The sequence below is a fragment of the Camelus ferus genome, chromosome 22 (genome assembly GCF_009834535.1).
Source record: "Camelus ferus isolate YT-003-E chromosome 22, BCGSAC_Cfer_1.0, whole genome shotgun sequence".
Classification (NCBI taxonomy): Eukaryota; Metazoa; Chordata; class Mammalia; order Artiodactyla; family Camelidae; genus Camelus; species Camelus ferus.
Genome location: NC_045717.1, coordinates 15,665,433 through 15,684,617, shown reverse-complemented (window position 1 = coordinate 15,684,617; position 19,185 = coordinate 15,665,433). Strand labels below are relative to the sequence as shown.

Genomic DNA, 19,185 nt, shown 5'->3' with positions numbered 1-19,185 from the left:
CACTAAATGCCATGGAATTAAACACTTTAAAATGGTAACTTCTACCTCATGTAACTTTTACCACAATAAAAAAAAGTATAAATAGGGCTATGCACCTGCTGTACTATGAAGCCTCCCATGGTTGCCTACTGCCTTGGGATAAAATCTGTACTGTCGCCCACTCCAGAAACTCCAACCCTCATCGCTTTCTCCTCTCTTCCTCTCCCTCCTCATCCTGCAGCTGAGATCATTTGTACCTCAGGGCCTTTGCACATGCCACTCCCTTTGCCTGGCATGCTCTTCATCCTTCAGGTCTCTAGCGAAATATTATCTCACAGACCAGACCATATGGCCCTTTATTTGTGCCTTGGATGTTTCCTTCAAACCACTGACTGCAGTTTGTAATTTCACTGTGAAGGAGCAGTTAGGTGTTTATCAAATATGTAGTAAATGAATGAGTGAGTGAGTGAATGAATGAATGAGTGAGTGAGTGAGTGAACCAACAAGTAGATGGACAGAGGCTACTGAGAGACTGTCAGAGAGATGCTGGAGGGATTTTCATGGCAGCCTACGAACAGCAATCCTGGAGGAAGCAATGTTTAATCACCCATTTGACACAGGAAGAGACTGTCTAGATTCACACCTGGTGCTTTTTTCTCCTAAGACCACAGCTGCCTCTGAAACAAAGACCGACGATTGCTGCCAGCACATGCTTCGTCATTTGTTACTTCCTTTGAATGTTCTTCAATGAGTTTTCTTTTCAAACTGCACGGGTGTGCACTCTTGGTGTGCCCGGGCACACGGCTGGGGACAGGGAGGGAAGAGCTTCCGCCCTACTCCCATCACTTTCCCAGATACTCAGTTTGGAGCAGACCCTTCTCTGTACATGGGGTATCTGCTTACATTTTACAAAATTTCTACAAAAATCACATCACACTTTTGCAATTTTATCCTTTCGGATTCTACAAAAATCACATCGCGCTTTGGATTTTGTCTTCTGGGACCGAACTCCGTTGTGAAAAGGTTCATCATATTTCACATTCAAAGGTTCCTTAACATCTTCCTACCTTCCCTCTATTTGCTTTGTTCCCAGGATTCCGCCTCACATCTGTGGACATCGAGAGTCATGCCCTGGGTTGACCTCAGTGGGTTTGCCCCATGAGGGAGAGGATCATGGCTTTTAAAGACACTGGAGTGTGGCACAACGCCCTGGAAAACAGCTTGGCAGTTCCTAACAAGATTTAATAGAGAGTTGCTATATGATCCAGTAATTCTACTCTTAGGTATAGACCCAAAAGAATTGAAAACAGATGTTCAAACCAAAACTTGTACATGAGTGTTCTGAGCAGCACTATTCACAATTGCCAAAAGGCAGAAACAATCAAATGTCCATCAACAGATGAATGGATGAACAAAACATGGTCCAGCCAGGGGTGGGGTAGAGGGTATATAGCTCAGTGGTAGAGTGCATGCTTGACATGCATGAGATCCTGGGTTCAATCCCAGTGCCTCTGTTAGTGGGAAATAAATAAAGATTTTTTTAAAATATGGTCCAGCTGTACAATAGACTATTACTCAGCCATTAAAAGGAATGAAGCACTGATACACACTACAATATGAATGGATCCTGAAAATATCATGCTGAGTGAAAGAAGCCAGACACAAAAGGCTGCATAGTATATGATCAATTTCTATGAAATGTCCAGAACAGGCAAATCCAGAGACAGAAAGCAGATTAGAGATTCCTAGGGGCCGAGGAAGGGAAATGGGGAAAAACTACTCTAATGGGCATGAGGTTTCCTTTTGGGGTGATGGGAATGTTCTGGAACCAGACAGAGATGGTGCTTGCACAACACTGAATGCATTACATGTCACTGAATTGTTCACTTTAAAATCGTAAGTTTTATGTTATGCGAATTTTACATCAATAAGAAACAAGACAATTGCAGTGATCCTCATGGAAGCCAGCAAGGAGGAAAGTGCTGTTCCCACCAACACAGGCAAGCACTGGGTACGAGCAATTCTAACATGTACTTGGGCTTGTAGTCAGCGAGAGGATGCTTCTTAGGTAATTATCGGCTGCCTGCATCGATCTCCTCCAAATCCTTTGCTCACACACACTCTTTTCAGCTGATGATCCAGGATGGGGTAATATCCATATTCTACAAATGAGAAAACTGATGTTCTAAGGCGTGAAGTGAATTTTCCAAGATCACCCATTGTGGCCCTTCCATCACATCATAGGGTTCAGGCAAGTACTTGGAAACTTTATTTTTAGAAGGAACAGGCCAACAGGAAGCCTCAATGATAGGATCCCAGTGACACAGAATGACAGAAACAGTACAGTGAACATTTGTGATCTTCGCAGCATGTTGGCGCTGACTCTCAGAAGCCTGGCACTAGATACTGCCATTGTCCCATTCTATAAATGAAGCAACTAAGGCTCAGAAATGTGGATCACTCGTTCCAGGTCACACAGCACAGGGAGGACATGTTAGGACCGAAGATTCAGACCCTTGGGTTCTGCTTTGCTCTGAGCTACCTCTGGGCAAAAGCAACTCATCAAGATGTGGACACTGAAATCTCGCAGCTGAAACCTCGTTTCTCAGACCTGGACCAGGAACTTGAGGAACTGGGAGGTGGCGAACCCACGAGTCCAAATTGCACAGCCTCTGGAGGAAAATCAAGAGAAGCTCAGCTCGTGAGGTCCCCCTCCTGGGTCTTGAAGGAAGCAGCTGGTGCCAGATTCATCTTGGAGCTGCGATTCCTGAGTGTTCAAGTCCTCAGGGCCGCATGGGCTTGGTGTGAAATAGAAATGGTATGTATGTATGTATGTATGTATGTATGTATGTATGTGTGTGCAGGTGTGTCTGTGTATATATGCATGTGTCTTTTGAGTCTGCACATGCATGTCTTTGTGTGTACATGCACACATGTGTAAACAGGGAGCTTCCAAACCAGATGAGACCAACTGGAAATCCAGGCATTTAGTGTGAGTCTGGAGTCAGACTGTCCCAGGCCTCAGTTTCTCCACTGGGGAATGGGCCAGCTTCTGCTGGATGTGAGGATTAGAGTCCAGAGAGGCCACTGATTATTGAAGATCTGTCACAGTCTATAGCCTGGGTTACAGGCTATGAGGTCTTTATTTTTTATGTTATTTTTACATAGGAGTGGGAAGGAGGGAAAACTTCTGTGCTTTGTTCTGCAACTGAGTTTTGCATTAAAAAAATCTTTTACGGAGAAAAGATACTTGTGTTGCTTGAACGTGCATGTTTGCACGTGTTACATGTGCACAGGTCACATACGTCCGTGTGCAGGCAGGCATAGCAAAGGCCTGCTTTAACACTGGAGCTTGCAGCTTCTCAGGCAGCACCCTCTGCCTCTCAGGGTCCTGGGGTGTCCAGAAGGCTTCTGCGGGGGGGGTGGTGAAGGGGAAAGATGAAGGGAGGGGCCCTCCAGGTTGAGACTGGCATGTTCAGGTTGCAGGTAGCCATAAATGACAAGGGAGCAGAAATTTACCTCCCAAACTGGAAGAAATTCTTCCCAGACTGCGAGGGGAAACTGAGGCCTGAGGTGGAGAGACCTGCTTGAGGTCAAAGCCTGAATGGTATCCCAGGCTGGAGAACCCCACTCCACGTGTCCTCATCTAAGTGACCTTCCCCAGCCCCACGCAGGAATAAAGAGGAGCTGGGCAGGGGGGCTGCTGGAAGCTATTCCCCACTGCTGTTCACATCATCTGTGGTCTCCCAAGAGGGAGGGGGGATGGGGTTGGTCCCTGTAGGTTCTGAGTGACTTTCTCAGGGAGTGGCACTAAAGCCCATGGTCAGACACCCATGTCCAGGGCTCTCATAAAGATGAAGGCAAATGTGTGGGAGGATCTTGGCTGACAATAGCTCCCATCATGGTCATGTGGGTCCCTGTCACTCCTCTGCGTGTCCTCTGGGACACAGTGGGGAGAAGGCAGGTTCAGGGGTCCTACATCAGATTCCTAAGGGGCCCTGCCTCCTCTGTCCTCCTCTAACCTGACAAAGCCCCCAAAACCTCTCCTGGGCTCCTTTCTGCCCTGGGTACAACCACACTCTGGGCTCCTGCCCATCATGCCGTGCTCAGGTGGAGGCCCCACAGGTCCTGTAGGTGCCAGGCTTGCCAGCTGTGTGCTCTTTACCCTCCCTCCTCCTAGGGAAGGTCAAGGAGCTGCTGATGGAGGAATCAGACACAGGCAGGGCAGCACTGGGGATAGCATGGAGCTTTGAAGACGTCCCATGCACTGCTTATTCAGTCAGGGGGAAGCCCAAGTGGGCCTTGGTCTAACTCTGGCAGCTGGAACCCTGACCTGCAGATCAGTAAGGTCTTGAGGTGGGCAAGTGAATCACGGGTGGCTCAGGTAAGGCTCCTACGTCCCGATACCCTCTCAAAGGCAGATTTCTGTGCCCAGCAATAAACTCTCCTCCCCACAGAACAGGGTGCACCCATCCACTGTGCTTGGCCCTGATCACTACCCAGTCTCTGGCACCTCCTGGGCTTTCCCGGTGACCTACCAGGCCCTCCAGCTGTGGCAGGCCAGTCGGAGAGGCCCTGGTAGGCAGAAGGCGTGCCTGGGAGGCCGCAGGGTTTACGGTCGTGTTCCATGTGGGCACTACAACACCTACCACGCATTCTCCAACCAGTCTGATTTAAAAACACATCAATGGAGACCATGGAAAATTGGGTTTCCTCTACATTTATTTCAACCGCTAAATGATTAACAACATTCACAACTTCTTAGATTAAAAAAAAAGAAAAAAAAACTTCCACTTTGTAACATCACAAACATCTTCTAGGTTTTACCAAGGACCAAAAATGCTAAAATTCTCTATATATGATTTCCAGTGATGGAAACAAGGCAGAGACAGTAAGCACCCAAAGTGGCGAGTTAACACTTTCCGGATGCCTGTCGTCCTCACGGAAGAGACCCTGGAACTAGAATGACAGAAAAGACACTGTGACTTTGACAAGGCTATGCAACTGCACATCGCGCTCGCTTGCACGCCCGCTTCCTGCAGAATGGCCTCTGCTGGAGAGAGCGAGGGCAGGTGCAGAGAGCCAGCGCACTGGTCTCCCTGAGGACGCACCACCATGCTCCACCCCGGCTCCCACAATGCCTGCACTGCCTCAAAGTCAACTCCATAGAAGCATCACCTGAGTGCTCACAGGACTTTCCAGGCTCAAGAAGTAGGTATTCCCTTTGACATCTGCCAAAGGCTCACAGTGTCAGCTCAAAGCAAGACATCCCCAGGGGGAGGAGTGGCTGGAGGCTGTGGGAACAGGGCTCAAACCCTGGGAATTCCTAAAGTATTTTACTCATAAATAAAAGCAGAGAAAGCCAAGAATAAGCCCACTAAGACAAAGGGAATATGATAGTCAGAGCTATGCTTGAAAGGGCCAGAACCCACGCTGGGCAGGGTGCATGCATCACTTAGGGCCAACAGGTGCTCTGTGAAAGGCCACAGGGGACCAAGGCCCTGTTCTCAAGGTTCTACCACTGACCCACAGCCAACATGGAAGGCTACAGGAAGGATTAGCAGAGAGGAAAAAATGAACCTCGAAACCACACCACGCCTGCCGGCTGTTTCAATTCTGCTAAGGCACCTCCAGCGTGTTGTTGGCCATTAAGATCTGCCAGTTGCCAAAGCAACAAAAGTGACCAGAAACAAGCAGAACCCTAGGGACTACACCTGACATGAAGAAAGGCAGCATCAGGTGGGCACATGAGATGCTGACAGGCCTGTGACACTGTGCCGATGAGCGCAGGCCAGACAGACAAGACAGAACCAGAGGAGCCTGGGACTTCAGCCCAGGAGATCCGCGGCTTTGAGAAAGCAAGGATTTCTTAACAGCCAATAAAAGTGGCCAACAGGGTAACTCACTGCTGTGTTCCCCAAGCTTGCAGTATCAGCAGGATCCCAAGTTTTCCAGATTTTGGCACATATTTAAAACTTCAACACTGCTGCTTTACGAGGAAGGGTTGAGAGATTCCCACAGCCTGAGAATTTCGCATGTAGCTGCAAGAAGCAGAGTGCGGGAAGCTGGAAGGGGCGGCCATCGTATGCCTTCAAATAGCAAACAGCTGCAGAGCCCACCCCAAGAGGATCCTTTCTGCTCTGTACAAAGGCCCTAATAAAACAACTCTTTACACTGCCACATATGCAAAAAATGAAGTGTCTTGAAGAGTTTACACCTCCCACCCCTTTGTAGGAGACTCCATATGTGGTTTAGGGAAAAAAAAGAAAAACAAGTTTGCTTTGTGGATTCTAAAGAGACATGTAAATTTGGGGAAAGTTTCATCAGTGTAATGATTACTCCCCACTGAATATAGCTGCTGAATACGTTGCTGAAATTTCATTAAGTCTCTTGGGATGCATTTAAGAGATGAGACTCCATAAATAACACGTTCATTGAACCAAGTATCTCCACTCGTTCAAAGGGCTCCAGCACTCCAACTGACAGGCTGTGGGACCAGAGTATGGACTTCATTATTACTGATTTACGTTCCCTATTTAAATTTGAGAAGATATGATCTGTGATTGTCTGTTTCAGCATCAAGTTTGCTAACAGATCACTTTTAGAGAGCAACATGTCCTGGGACAGGAAAACCGACAGGAGGTCCTGAGCACTTAAAAGGCACTGGTGCTTTCAAGGGCAGCCCCACCTTCTGAGGGGAACCAGGGAAAACTTGGAGAGGACCTGCTGCCAGAAGCATTTGGAAGAGGGGGGAAAAGGCCAAAGCAGACTGATGGTGCATTCTCTTTTTTTAAGAAAAAGAAAAGCCAGCAGGTGGACCCTCTGCACCAGAAACTGCAGTTTGTTTTCCACGTACACACCAAACCTACTTGGGCACTGGTTCCAGGGCAGATCCGGGACAGATGTGGCGTTATAAGAGTAATTGCTGCTTCAAGCTTATCTTTTTTCACCAAAGGTTTTCATCTATTTAGGGAGAGAATGATTTTGTTCAAAACTGAGTTGGAAATTAAGGGTGGAGAGGGCAACTAAAAAGAGGAGAAAGATGAAGATACTTATAGGCCAAGAGCCCTTCAGAAGGAAAAGGATTTGAAGACCCTCAGAAAGGCATGAGGCAAAGTGGCATCCTCTGCTGTGCCAGCTTCGAGGTCACCCTTACACTTGCAGGACACAAGGCCACTCCCGTGGCAGCTTGTTTCCACAAGATGGCCACGTGCAGTCGAGCCTGGGAGCCCTGAGCTGAGGCCCCGCCATGGGTTGCACGCAGCTGCGCTTGGCAAGCATGGGGCTCGCTCCTTCAGGCAAACCTGGAAGGTGAGAGGTGGAACACATCTGCATCCAAACACTCCTTTTTTTTCCCTCATGGAATTTTTTCATTTTTTGGGGGGGTGATATTTTGATGTTTGGTTTTTGAGGAGTGGGGCACACCAACTCTTCTGGAGGAAGCTTCTCTGCGAACCAGAACGTCAGCTTAGGCAGTCTGCCCCACACACTAGCTCACACACATACCTATTTGTTGGCCCGTTTGTGTCTGTACATCTGCATCATCCTCTGACGGAACACATCAAACGTGTCTTCTTTGTGCTCCTGCCCGTCGGCACCCAACCCCTCCCCTTCTGAGGCAGTTCCCCTAAGGAGCAAAATGGAGAGTTAGCCACACCTGAGCCCAGAGTTGGCCACCAGGAGACCGAAAACAGCCCGAGTAGTCAGAGTGGGACAGAGGTATGAGGGACACATAACAGTGACAGCAAGGGAAAGGGAAAGTAAAGACACAATTCACTGTGGGGAACAAGGGGTACTCACCTGTGCAGGTGTGTAAAACTTCTGAGGGGCATGCTCAGAAACCAGCCCCCGATTATAGCAGAAAGCCTCCCCAGCAGGTGATAAGCTCAGTTTTAACTGAAATGCTTGTTGGATGTTAATGGGGCTTTAACTCTGGGCCATGTTCTACCCTGGACCCAGGCTAGTCTGCGTATGGGTTCTCGGAAAAGGGAAGCAAGCGGTTCTTAGTGTAACTACCCAGTATTACTACTCCGCTTTTAGGACAATAATGAACGTGGCCAAATGCCAGGGACCAAGTCTACTCAAGTGCAAGGAGCTGTGTGAACACCTGCATGTGTCAATGATCTGCTTCAAGCCATGTTCAACATGAGAGAAACCAAGAATCAGGATGACCAAAGGACTGAGGACAAGAATCCCACAGAAAGCCTCATCTCCCCAGGCACGCTGCCCATCCCCACCCTTGGCCCCCAGCACCCGCTGCATACACGCTGACGGGCTCCCTGATGCCCTTCCCACAGGAGCCCAGGCCGTGGCCCTCCTTCCAGCCCATCTTCTGTAGCATCTGGAACCCCAGGTTCTTGTCGGTCAGCTTCTGCTGGGTGAAATCAAAGTCCTTGGGTTTCTGAGGAGAGAGAAGAGTGGCACGTAGGGTGGAGTGAAGAACGAGGGTCTGCCCCGGGTTGCACCTGGACATGCCCCAGTACTAATACCCCTAATGCCTCCCTGACTCCCCAGACGCTCAAGATCAAGCCATGGTCACCTCCCCAGTTCCTGGCAACATTCCCTGGGTAGGTTGAGGCTGCTAAAGATTGGAGGTCACCCGCCTGAGGTGCCCCTACAGAACTGAGCTGGATCAGCCTCTTAAGGCTTCACCGTGACCACTCTTACTGCCGTGGTAAGACTGTGAGTTCAACTTCATGAGGGGATGTGGGTCCTGGCGCCAAGGAGTCAGTAGGAAGAACCCAGAGTGGAGACCTGGATAAATAGGGTGGCCCTGTGATAACCAGAGGGCACATCCCAGGCTGGGAAAACAGGGCACAGGCCTTGAGGCAAGAAGGCCCTGGAGTGCAGGAGTCAGAGTGGAGGCAGGACTGAGGCAGGAGGGGCCAGATAGGTGGTGGAGAGAGGCTGTGCAGAAAATTGGCTCAAAGGGTCCTTCCGACTTGACCCCCTGCCCCGTCACCCCATTGCTTCATTCATTCCTATGGGCTTCCAGAACTATGAACAGTGTGACTCCAGCCTGGAAGCTTCCCTGGATGCCTTTGGGCACTGCTCAGCAAACCTGATTGACTCATGTGTGTCTGTCTGTCTGTTCCTTCCCAGGTCTGGAGCTCTGAGAGCTTCCTAAGGACAAGGACTGGGTTTTACTTGGACTTGGGAGTCCATGTCTACCACAGAGCAGACCCCACTGGGAGCCAGTGCAGCTGGGCAGGACCTTACAGGTGCAGCGGTAAGGAGACCTGGAGGAGATCTGGGCTCCAGAGCTGGCTGTGGGAAGATAAGTTAAGAGGCCTGGAGGCCTCTAGAGGAGGAGCCTGCCTAGGATGAGCAGAGGGGACTTCCATTCAATCATGAATATTCATCAGCATCCACAGTGTGCTGGAACTGCTGGGCAGCTGGGGGCTCAGTCCCTGCTGCCTGAGCCCGTGTTTCTCTTACCGATTTACTTAACACTCAACACAGCCTGAGGAGACCAAGAGGGTCTTACACACTCCTGGGAGAGAGCCCCTCTGTCCTGATCAAGGCAGCTGGAGTAGCAGAGGGGGTCTGAGTAGGGAACAAATGTGGGAGGGGAAGAGGGTGGGGGAGGCAGAGGAAAGGCTGGCCACGGGTTCCCCAAATGTCAGGAAAGCCACTCAGGTGGGAGCAATGGGAGGGACAGGGATCAGCTCAGCCTGGACAGATCTCTGTGAGTTTTCAATTTGTGTCTAAGAATCACCCTGCCTGGTCTCCTGGGGCTGGAGAAAAGCCGTGCACCACGGGCCAGGCTGAGGTGCACACAGAGAGCTGCAGGGGAGGTCTCCTACCTGCCTGCAGTCACCCCCCCAAAAAAACACCCACTTTGCAGGACAGCGGCTACACACCAATTAACATGCATTTTGTTTAATCCTCAAGGTATCTCCTACCTGCATGGTAGGTATAGCTGCCCCACTTTACAGATGTACAAATGGAACTTCAGGATTCAAATGCCAAGATTAGGTGAGCCTGAAATAGCTGTCCCCTCACCAGGCTGCGCTTTCACCCAGGCCACCAGAAGGGTACCTGGGTGCTATCTCAGCTTAAAAGCCAGCACACCATTTAGGACCACAAGCTTCGGGCACAGGAAGGTCCCTGCTCCCAAATGTAACTGGGGTCACACTGATACTTCCTCTGGCCATTGAGACTGACACAATGCACTTGGGTCTGAGCCACTACACGGGCTTTCCTCCCAATCTGACACCAGTAGAGACCTCACCAGCTACCTTACTTACCTTCCTGATCTCTAATGATCTGTGGGATCCTTAGATGTCCCCACATATATCCCTGGTTACCTTGCTCAGCTTCACCTGCTCTGACAGACGTCCAATCAGCTGTTTGGAGTGTTCCCCCATCTCCTTCCAATGACATGCCCCCCAGAGGGACTCCCCATTTCAGTCAATGGCAGCTGCATCCTCCTAACTGCCCAGGCTGACAACCCTGGAGTCACCCTGGACTCGTGACTTTATCTGTTCCACATCCAACCCATCAGCACGTCCCACCAACTTCACTTGGTCTCCCGAGTCTGCCTGGCCCCCGATCCCACAGGTTGCTCTCAACACAGCAGCCAAAGTGGCCATGCCTTCCACTCAAATCTCCACCATGGTTCCCTGAGAGTGTCTCCCAGAAAAGGGGCCACAGTGCTGACATCCATCTACAGACCTTAAAGTGACCTGAGTGCTTGCACCTCTACTTCCTCACCTCACCACCCCCATCACTCCACTCTAGGCATAAAGGGCCCCTGCTGAAATATGACTGCCCTGAGGCTTCTCCTAGGCCCCCCTGGTTAAAGAGTACCCCTCAACCCACATTATACCCCATTTCCCTTTGACCTGCTTCTCTGCACCCACAGCACCCCGATGACTGGGTCTTGTACATTTCTGTTGCTGCCAGCCCTGCTCACTGCTGCCTCTAGGTGGGTAGATGGGCTGGGCACATAGGAGGTGCTGATCAGTTAATGAACACACACGAGCGCGTGCTCCACTTACTAGCAAAGTAGTGCACTCTTTTAATCACAACTGTAGTTCACTAAATCTGAACTTCTCAATGGTTGAGACATCTTGTTCATCTCTTCAGACTCACCCATCCATTAAATGGACTAATTACTCCCTCCTTGGACAAAGCAAAACAGTTTTAAGAAGCCCCTGGAGAGAAAAGGGTGTGTGTTGTGCTTTGTACATTGACACCTGGCCTGAAGTATGAGTATAGCTTAGTCACAGCCACAGTATCCTTTGAAACGCTGGCAAACTCTGACTACGTCACACGGGAGGACTCACAGTCATGCTCACCTTCTTCTTGGACACGGGACGACCCCGAGGCCTGTCATAGGCGATTCGAACTGGTTCATGAACTAGAAGACAAAAGAAATATACACACACACATATATATGCGCTTTCCCCAAGTTACTAAGAAAGAAAATGAGGGTGCTGCAGTTTTGGCTAAGAGCCCCTCTGCCGACAGAAGGTGGCTCAGAGCTGCACCACAACACCAGCCGTTTGGCCCTGGCTCCTCTCAGGAATCGTGTGACCCACAGAGCAGCACAGAGGCAGAACACCGCCTCAACTGAGGGCTGCCTCACTGTGGTAGAGTCTACCTAAGTGTGACTCCCACATTTATGATGAAGGACTGGAAGCGGGGATCATTTTCCATGTGTAGGAATATATTTTGTTTCAACAAATGAACTATTTGCAACACTGTGCCCTCCTTGTGTCTCTGGGACTGTTCCATAGGTAATTAAAGTCCACGTATAACTTTCCAGTAAAACAACTATGCTTTTCCTACAGAGCGCCAAATCACATTATTATTATAGTTATTATCATATTTACACATGTTATCACAGGGGAGATCAGCAGGTCTGGTATTGTCTCATCAATCACCCTATCAAGCAACTGAGAACTTCTAAAACAGAAAGAACTCCACGTTTCCCCCATGGAGACCATCTTAGCAGTCATTCTGATGTGCTACCACCCTTTGTGCTAAGTTCTGAAGGACAAGATTTTGGCAGAACAGTCAGCAATCCATTGCAATGCCAAGGTTTCTAAACACAAACCACGAGAACTGTTCCATCAGCAGGAGAAACTGACACTAGTGGGGGTGAATGTGATGGCCTCAATAACGTGAAACACACAGGTTCCACACACACGACGGGGCGCTGTTCACCAAAACTGCCTCACACACAAGTACTGAAGCATCAGCCCTATACATGAAACATGGCCCAGGCCTGGCTGTGTGGAGACACCTGGGTGGGCAGCGGGCAGCCTAATGAAAGGCAGCACATGATGATGCACCAACTGACATTCTAGAAAAAGCAAAACCACAAAGCCAGAAAGTGGCTGCCAGGGCTGGGTAGAGGAGGAGACCCAAGAGGAACACAGAGACATCTCTGGGATGGGCTCCACCTCTGCCGTACTGGGGGCGGTTCATGCCTATGTACCTTTGTCAAAACTCCTTGCACTGTCCACTTTTTGAAAAGGATGCATTTTGTTGCTAGTAAACTGTATCTCAAGAAGCTTGACCCTCCCAACACATGAGCAGGAGATGGCCTTCCATGGCCAAGGCAGGCAGAGCAGGGAGTGCACAGCTCCCACTAACGACTACCCGAGACTAGTCCTGCTCCACATCCTCCTGTCTCATCGTCACTACCCTGGGGCCTTTGCGGGGTTCAGAAAGCTGGGCACCCCTCAAGATCACAGACAGCAAATAGCCACAAGGTGACCCAGGCCCATTCCTTCCACTGCCAGGATTCCTCTGCTGGAATCTGAGCAATTATGTAAAATAACAAGCAGCATGTGGGGCGCCAAAAGCCAAATGCAGTGTCCCCCTAGAGTGCTGACTTTAGACCAACTAGAAATGTCAGTTTCTCATGACATTTTGGACTGGTGCACAAAACTAGTAGCACTATTTTAGGTTAAAAATTCAAGACCAAAGAACCCCATGTTGTGTTGGCCCAGGGGGGATTCTGAAAGGTAACGTCCACATTAGCCAAAGCAATCAGAGGCAGGAAGGGTGACAGGGGCCAGCTGGTCATCTCACAGCTGAACCTGGGCTGAAGGCCAGTAAATTCTTCAAAGCAGTCAGGCAACGTCTCCACGATTTTCCATGGCCCACAATCAAGCACCATGACTCCTCCTCAGGTGTTAAACAGAAGACCCTTCTGAGGGCGCTGTGCTGATGGCTGTGTACTCACCTTTTGGCTCCTGGATGAGACATAGTCTCTTGGGAGCCGGAATCATGCCGACCTTCAACGACTTGCTGCTGACCCTCTTCCGGGGAAAGCAGGCCCCTGAGGAAGCATGTGACAGGGCGGGCGCACCAGCAGGGCCATCCTCGGCCACTTCACTCAGGAGGCCATCAGCAGGGGGGCTGCCCTCAGAGCACTCGGACTTGGTAGACCCGCCCACCGGCCTGGAGGCCTCTCCAGGAGTGGGGACCTCCTCACCCCCCTCCTCATCCTCCTCCTCTTCGTCCTCCTCGTCCTCGTCCTCCTCAGGCATCACTGGGCTCTCCAGCTCGGCCTCATGCTGAGGGGGTTCATCCTCAAACTCTCCTTCCCCTTCCATGGGTTCTAGGGGGCTCTCCTGAGAATCAGCGCTCTCGTTGGCTTGGAGGGTCAGTGGAGATGATGTAAAGCAAATCGATGGGCACAGTTCAAATACTTTCTTTCGATAGAATTTGAAAGCTGAACTATTTTGGTCATGTAGAAACCTGGGATAAAGATGAAATACACTGGTTATGGTTAATCAGACGGTTCTCTGAACACTCCCATTCGCTGAAACTTCCAAATGGACTCAACAAAGCTGGAGGTGGGACAAAGAAGCAAATAACATGACCTCTTTCTGCCAGCTACAGTTGATGGTCAGCTGTGCAATGAGATAGTTTGAGGAGTATTAGTAATTTAACAAAGGAGCCAGAACGTAAGAGGCCTAACTGCTTTTCAGGGGAGGGAGGTGGAGGAACAAGGTATGCAGGGACGACCAGGGAACATGCTAGTATGAGCTCTAACACTACAGCCAGAAGATCCGACTTGGGCCTTACCTCATCTTTCTAATTACATCACCGGCCACTCTGGGCCTGCGTTTGCTCACTGTTCCTCCCACACTCCAGCTATGAGATGGAAAAAGGTCTGCCACTTGCAGCACCTCCTGCCTCACGTCCTGCAGCAAAGCTGCGTGAATGTCATGGTAATATGGCCTCTTTGCACTGCAGAGTCCAACGGCCTGAGCCACTGGAGCTGCGGCTGGTGTGAGAAACTGAAAACACACAAAATATACTTGGGCCAAAGGAAAGACAGCCTTTGTCCTTAGATAGGACAACTCAGCTTCGTAATGATGTCAATTTCCCCTAATTAACATATTAAAGTATAAAAGTATCCCAGTAAAAGCATCATTTTTTTTCTGGATCTAAACATGATTCTTAATTCATATAGAAACACGGTGTGATTCTTAAGTTCATACAGAAACATAAATATGCAAGAATATCTGGGAAAACCCTGGACAAGATCAACAAGGGGTCCAGCTCCAATGGATATTACAAGGTGTATGAAGCCTCTATAGTCAAAATAGCAGAAAACCGAAACAAAACAAAGTGAAAAAAACAGCATGGTACTGGTCCGTGGACAGACAGACCAAGAGAAAGGCCAGAAACACAGTATTTGATGAAGGTGGCCTCTCAAGCCACTGTGAAAAAGAATCTTTTAAATGAATAGTGTTGGGACAACTGGGCAGCTTTTTTAGAAAAATATTTAAGTTGGATCTATGCTGTACTTTTTGCTCCTAAATAACCACACAAAGATTGGAAATCTAAATGCAAAAACCAAGCCATACAAGTAGTGGGAGAAAAAGTATAAATGTCTTTATAATCTGAGTGTTGGGAGATTCTTCCTAACTGTAACTTAGTATCCAGGTGCAATAAAAGAAAAAAATTGATAAATTTGACTACATAAAACATTTCTGCATTGCAGAACATACCATAAGCAAAATGAAAGTTAAATATCCAATTAAGAAGGAAATAAATGCAATTACATTACAGGTAAACACTCGTAGAAACTAAGAATAAATCCAAAAAGCCCAATCGAGAAAAGGGCAAAGATTAAGAACTTCTGCCCTCCAAAAGACTGCTAGAATGAGAAAACAAGTCGCAGACTGGGAGAAAATATCTACAAATCACATATCTGATAAAGGACTTGTATTAAGAATATATAACAAGCTCTCAAAATTCATTAATAAGTAAACAAACAACCCAATTAAAAAATAGCCCAAAGATCCAAAAAGACATTTCACTAAAGAAATAAATGAGCACATGCAAAGATGCTCAACACAGTTATCTTCAGGGAAACACAAATGAGAACCACAGTGTGAAACCCCCTCCTCCACACTGGGAGGGCTAATGTGAAAAAGACTGACACTATCAAGTGCTGGTGAGGATGAGGAAGAACCAGAACTCTCATCCAGGCTGCTAGACATGTAGAACTGTGCCACCACTTAGAAAGGCAGTTTGGCAGCCAGCCTTTCCCTGACTCAGTATTTCACTGGAGAGAAATAAAAGCAGACCTTGTAAATAACTGCTCACAGCAGCTTTATTTGTAATCATCCCAGACCAGGAACAACTCAATGCCATCAACAGCTGAAGGAGTAAATAACTGGTCCAGCCACACAATGTGATACACAGCATTCAAGAGTGAACTATGGATACACACAACATGGCTGAATCCAAGTAATTATGTGGAGTAAGAAGTTAGACAAAAGGAGAGAACAAACTGCATTTACATATAATTATAGAAAATGCCAACTATTTACAGTAAGAGAGCACGGATCAGCAGCTGCCTGCAGGAAGGGATGACAAAGGGGATAAGGGAACTTTTGGGTCATGAATGTGTTCATCATCTTGATGGTGGTGATGGTTGCACAGGTGTAAATACGCATTAAAACTAATTAGACAAATATGTGAAGTTTATGGCATGTCAATTATACCTCAACAAAACTTTTTTCTAAGAGGATGAAACTTTTTTCAAAATAACAAAGAGCAAATGATATGAACAGTTTACATAAAGATATAAAAATGACACTTAAGTTTATGAAAAGGGGTTCAAAATTTTACTTAAGAAAAATGCAAACTAAAACTTCATTGAGAAAATGAGGAATGTCTCATAATCCCACTGGTTCAAAGGCACATCAAAAGGTGGGGGGAGTGCGGACAGGCACTCATGATACTGCTGGGAGAGTGGACCCAGGGAGGAAAACCTGCACTACCTATCAAAACTTAGTTTGCATTAATCCCCCTTCTGGAAGATACCCAATGGCCACAAACACAAAGCAACTGTGCACGAGGCTAAACAAGCTACAAGAGCGTGCTGAGTCACTACTGGGTCCCAGAAACGCTCCAGGAAATGTCAAGTTTTAAACTGTATTCTTTTTTTTTTTCCCTTGGGATGGAGGTTTAAATTTATTTATTTATTTTTAATTGAAGTACAGTCAGTTACAATGTGTCAATTTCTGGTATACAGCACAATGTCCCAGTCATACATATACACACATATATTTGTTTTCGTATTCTTTTTCATTAAAGGTTATTACAAGAAATTGAACATAGTTCCCTGCGCTATACAGAAAAACTTTTTAAAAAAAAAAATCTATCTTAAACTAAGGCATGCCTCTCTAGCACACTGGGAGCAGGTGTGGCTGCATGTGGAGGATGACACAATGGAACAGAGATGAGGGTATAGGTGGGACAGGCAGAGGGGAACTTCTAGATATGCTGTAAAGGGAAAAAATCAAGGTGCAGAAGAGTCTATTACACATAGACGACTACTTACTGGTGTAAGAACTATGAGGGAACATACATACACACACACACACACAAAAATGAATGAAAATGGTATCCCATTGATGGGTAGAGGGCATGAGACTTCTCTGAACTTACCTCTTCTAATTTTTACTTTAGAGCCACATAAATGCTGTACTTATTTTAAAAACTGTTTAAAAGGATGTGGGAAAAAAAGCACCCAAACTGAATTTCAGCAGAAACAAAGGAACCTGAGTGTGTATCAAATTGATGACAACCACAAACACAAAATGAATTAACTCAAGCAGCTAAGGAGCACCTTAGAGATAAAAATTTTCTAAAGGAAAAGAAAACACAAAATCATTTGGCCTTTACTAAACAGGTGTGCTGTTCGGTGAAGTCTTCTTCAAACTATTCTACAAGCACTGGGGGACAGAGTAAATCACCTTATCTGATGCTACTGTAGTTTCCTGGGGTCTCCATGCGGGAAAGGAGGAGAAAGTGCTATCTGAGGAACACTGCTCAGAAAAGGCTGTCAGAGGGTAAGGAATAACCCCAATCCCTGGCAGTGCCAAGTGCCCAGGATAATGCAGAGTTCTCTTCCAAACTGTAGTTTTCACTGGGGAAAAAAAGAGAACTGATGAAATGCTCCTGGTTGCCCTTCACTGAGCTGTCCCCTTTGCCTGGTCCTGCCAGTGTAAGGTCCCTCATACGTGGGCAGCCCAACTTTGAGGTCTGTAAGGCCCAGCAGCCCCCAGGTCTGTAAAAGGCAGAAGCAGGCTGAAGTCCAGCAAGGCCATCAGTGCTCCATGTAGCTGGTCTGAGTCCCACAGGAAGGAGGCAACCCCAGTGCATGACTCACTCAAGGTCCCAAACAAGCTAGAACTGCACGCTTAGTTACCGCTGGGCCCCAGAAATGCTCCAGGAAACGTAAAATTTTTACCTGTATTCTTAATTAAACTAAGGCACAAGTGTCTAGCATGTTGGAGCAGGGCAAGGGTCTAGATTCCCTAGCCAGCTATAGGATACAATCCACAGAGCACGGGAACCCCACTCACTTCAAGGGGAGCCCAGCAGGGTTATGGCTCAGTACCAGGAACACATGGCCCTAGGGGGCCTTCCCCTGAAGGAGAACCTGCACCCCACAGGCAGAGTGGGCTCCAGCCCTGGTTCTGTCACCTTTGGGCTGCGTAGCGTTGAATGGCCACCCTATCTGAGGAATGGAAAGGACAATGGTGCCCCCTCTTGGCACAAGGGTGCCAGGCCTCCACACGTGGAGATGCTTGTTGCTCACACCCAGACCAGGACCCATCCATCATAGTACATGAGCAGAACATTCTCATCCTGCCCAGAGCTGCCAGCAAGACCAGGGACAGTGTCCACCCTCCTCCTCAGACTCACAGGCAAGGACACACCCTCCTCTTTGCCTCCACACAGGTTCTAGGGAACATACTAGTCCCTCTGCTGAGGTGTTCTCTCCCCCTTGCCCTGGCAAACATCCATTGAGTCTTTGGATCTAGCTCCAACTCCCCTCCAGGGAGGCTTTCCTGATGCCCCAGATGAGGGCCAATCTCCCAATAACCCAAACAGATGCTTCTCCCTAACAGCCCTGAGCTCAGTGGAAGTGAAGTCATGATTTATCCTGGGCTGATCTGTGGGGCAGGAGTGCATCTGCCAGGCTGTCCTGTGGGCTTTCAGGACACACATGGGGTGAACACACTCAAGTCAAAGGGGCATGATGGGTACGTACCACAGGTCAGGGTTATCGGTGCTGTTTTCTATGCTGAATTGTTCAATCTCTGGTCCCACCTGAGCAACAAATTTAGCAAGTTTCTCCGCAGTCTCCATTGTTTTCACATCAACTACAAAACAAAGCAATTGTCATGTATCAGTTCTGAGCTGTCAATTCCCATGTGAACATTATGGGGCTGTGGAGACCGACTACAAAGACGGCCCCTCATTGCAGCCTTGCCCTTTGCCACGTGACTGTGCAGCTCTGTCCAGAAGAGGTGAACTCTCTTTTCTCTCCTTGAACTGGGGCTGGCCCGGGGACTCTTGCTGGCTGAGAATGGGACAGAAATGTGGAGACCAGGCTTCAGAGGCCTCAAGCACCCCACTGCCTCTCCAGGATGCTGAATCCTGACTGTCAGGTGAACAAACACAATCTGGCTGCTAAAGGGGGACAGGCATGTAGCCCAGTCATCCCCATCACCTCAGCTGGCAGTCCCAGGCAACTACTCTCTGCCTGCAAATGCATTTGCAGGCCCAGCCCAGCTGACTCGGAGCAACACCGGATGTCTCCTCTTTGAAGCCACAGTTTGGAGTGGCTCGTTACATAGCAACAGCTAGAGAATGAAGCTGTTGGGTAGATTTTTTCCCTCTACATTCCCACTTAGTGCTGAATGGAAAGCA

At 48.3% G+C, this 19,185-nt stretch overlaps 1 protein-coding gene across 11 annotated transcripts in view; it reads right to left on the bottom strand.

Annotated features, from left to right (window-relative positions):
* Window positions 1-4,683: 4,683 nt before the first annotated feature.
* SUGP2 (SURP and G-patch domain containing 2) overlaps window positions 4,684-19,185 on the bottom strand; it is a 33,199-nt gene continuing 18,697 nt past the window's right edge. For 2 of the 11 annotated variants that reach the window (XM_032465200.1, XM_032465199.1), the window contains exons 6-10: window positions 18,524-18,635; window positions 13,181-13,698; window positions 11,283-11,344; window positions 8,244-8,380; window positions 4,684-7,606 (exon numbers count right to left, since the gene is read on the bottom strand). In XM_032465200.1, the coding sequence (XP_032321091.1) occupies window positions 7,486-7,606; window positions 8,244-8,380; window positions 11,283-11,344; window positions 13,181-13,698; window positions 18,524-18,635 (950 nt within the window). In that variant the 3' untranslated portion in view covers window positions 4,684-7,485. The remainder of the gene's footprint in view (window positions 7,607-8,243; window positions 8,381-11,282; window positions 11,345-13,180; window positions 13,699-18,523; window positions 18,636-19,185) is intronic. The other 9 variants (XR_004314274.1, XR_004314275.1, XR_004314276.1 and 6 more) reach the window with 9 other exon arrangements.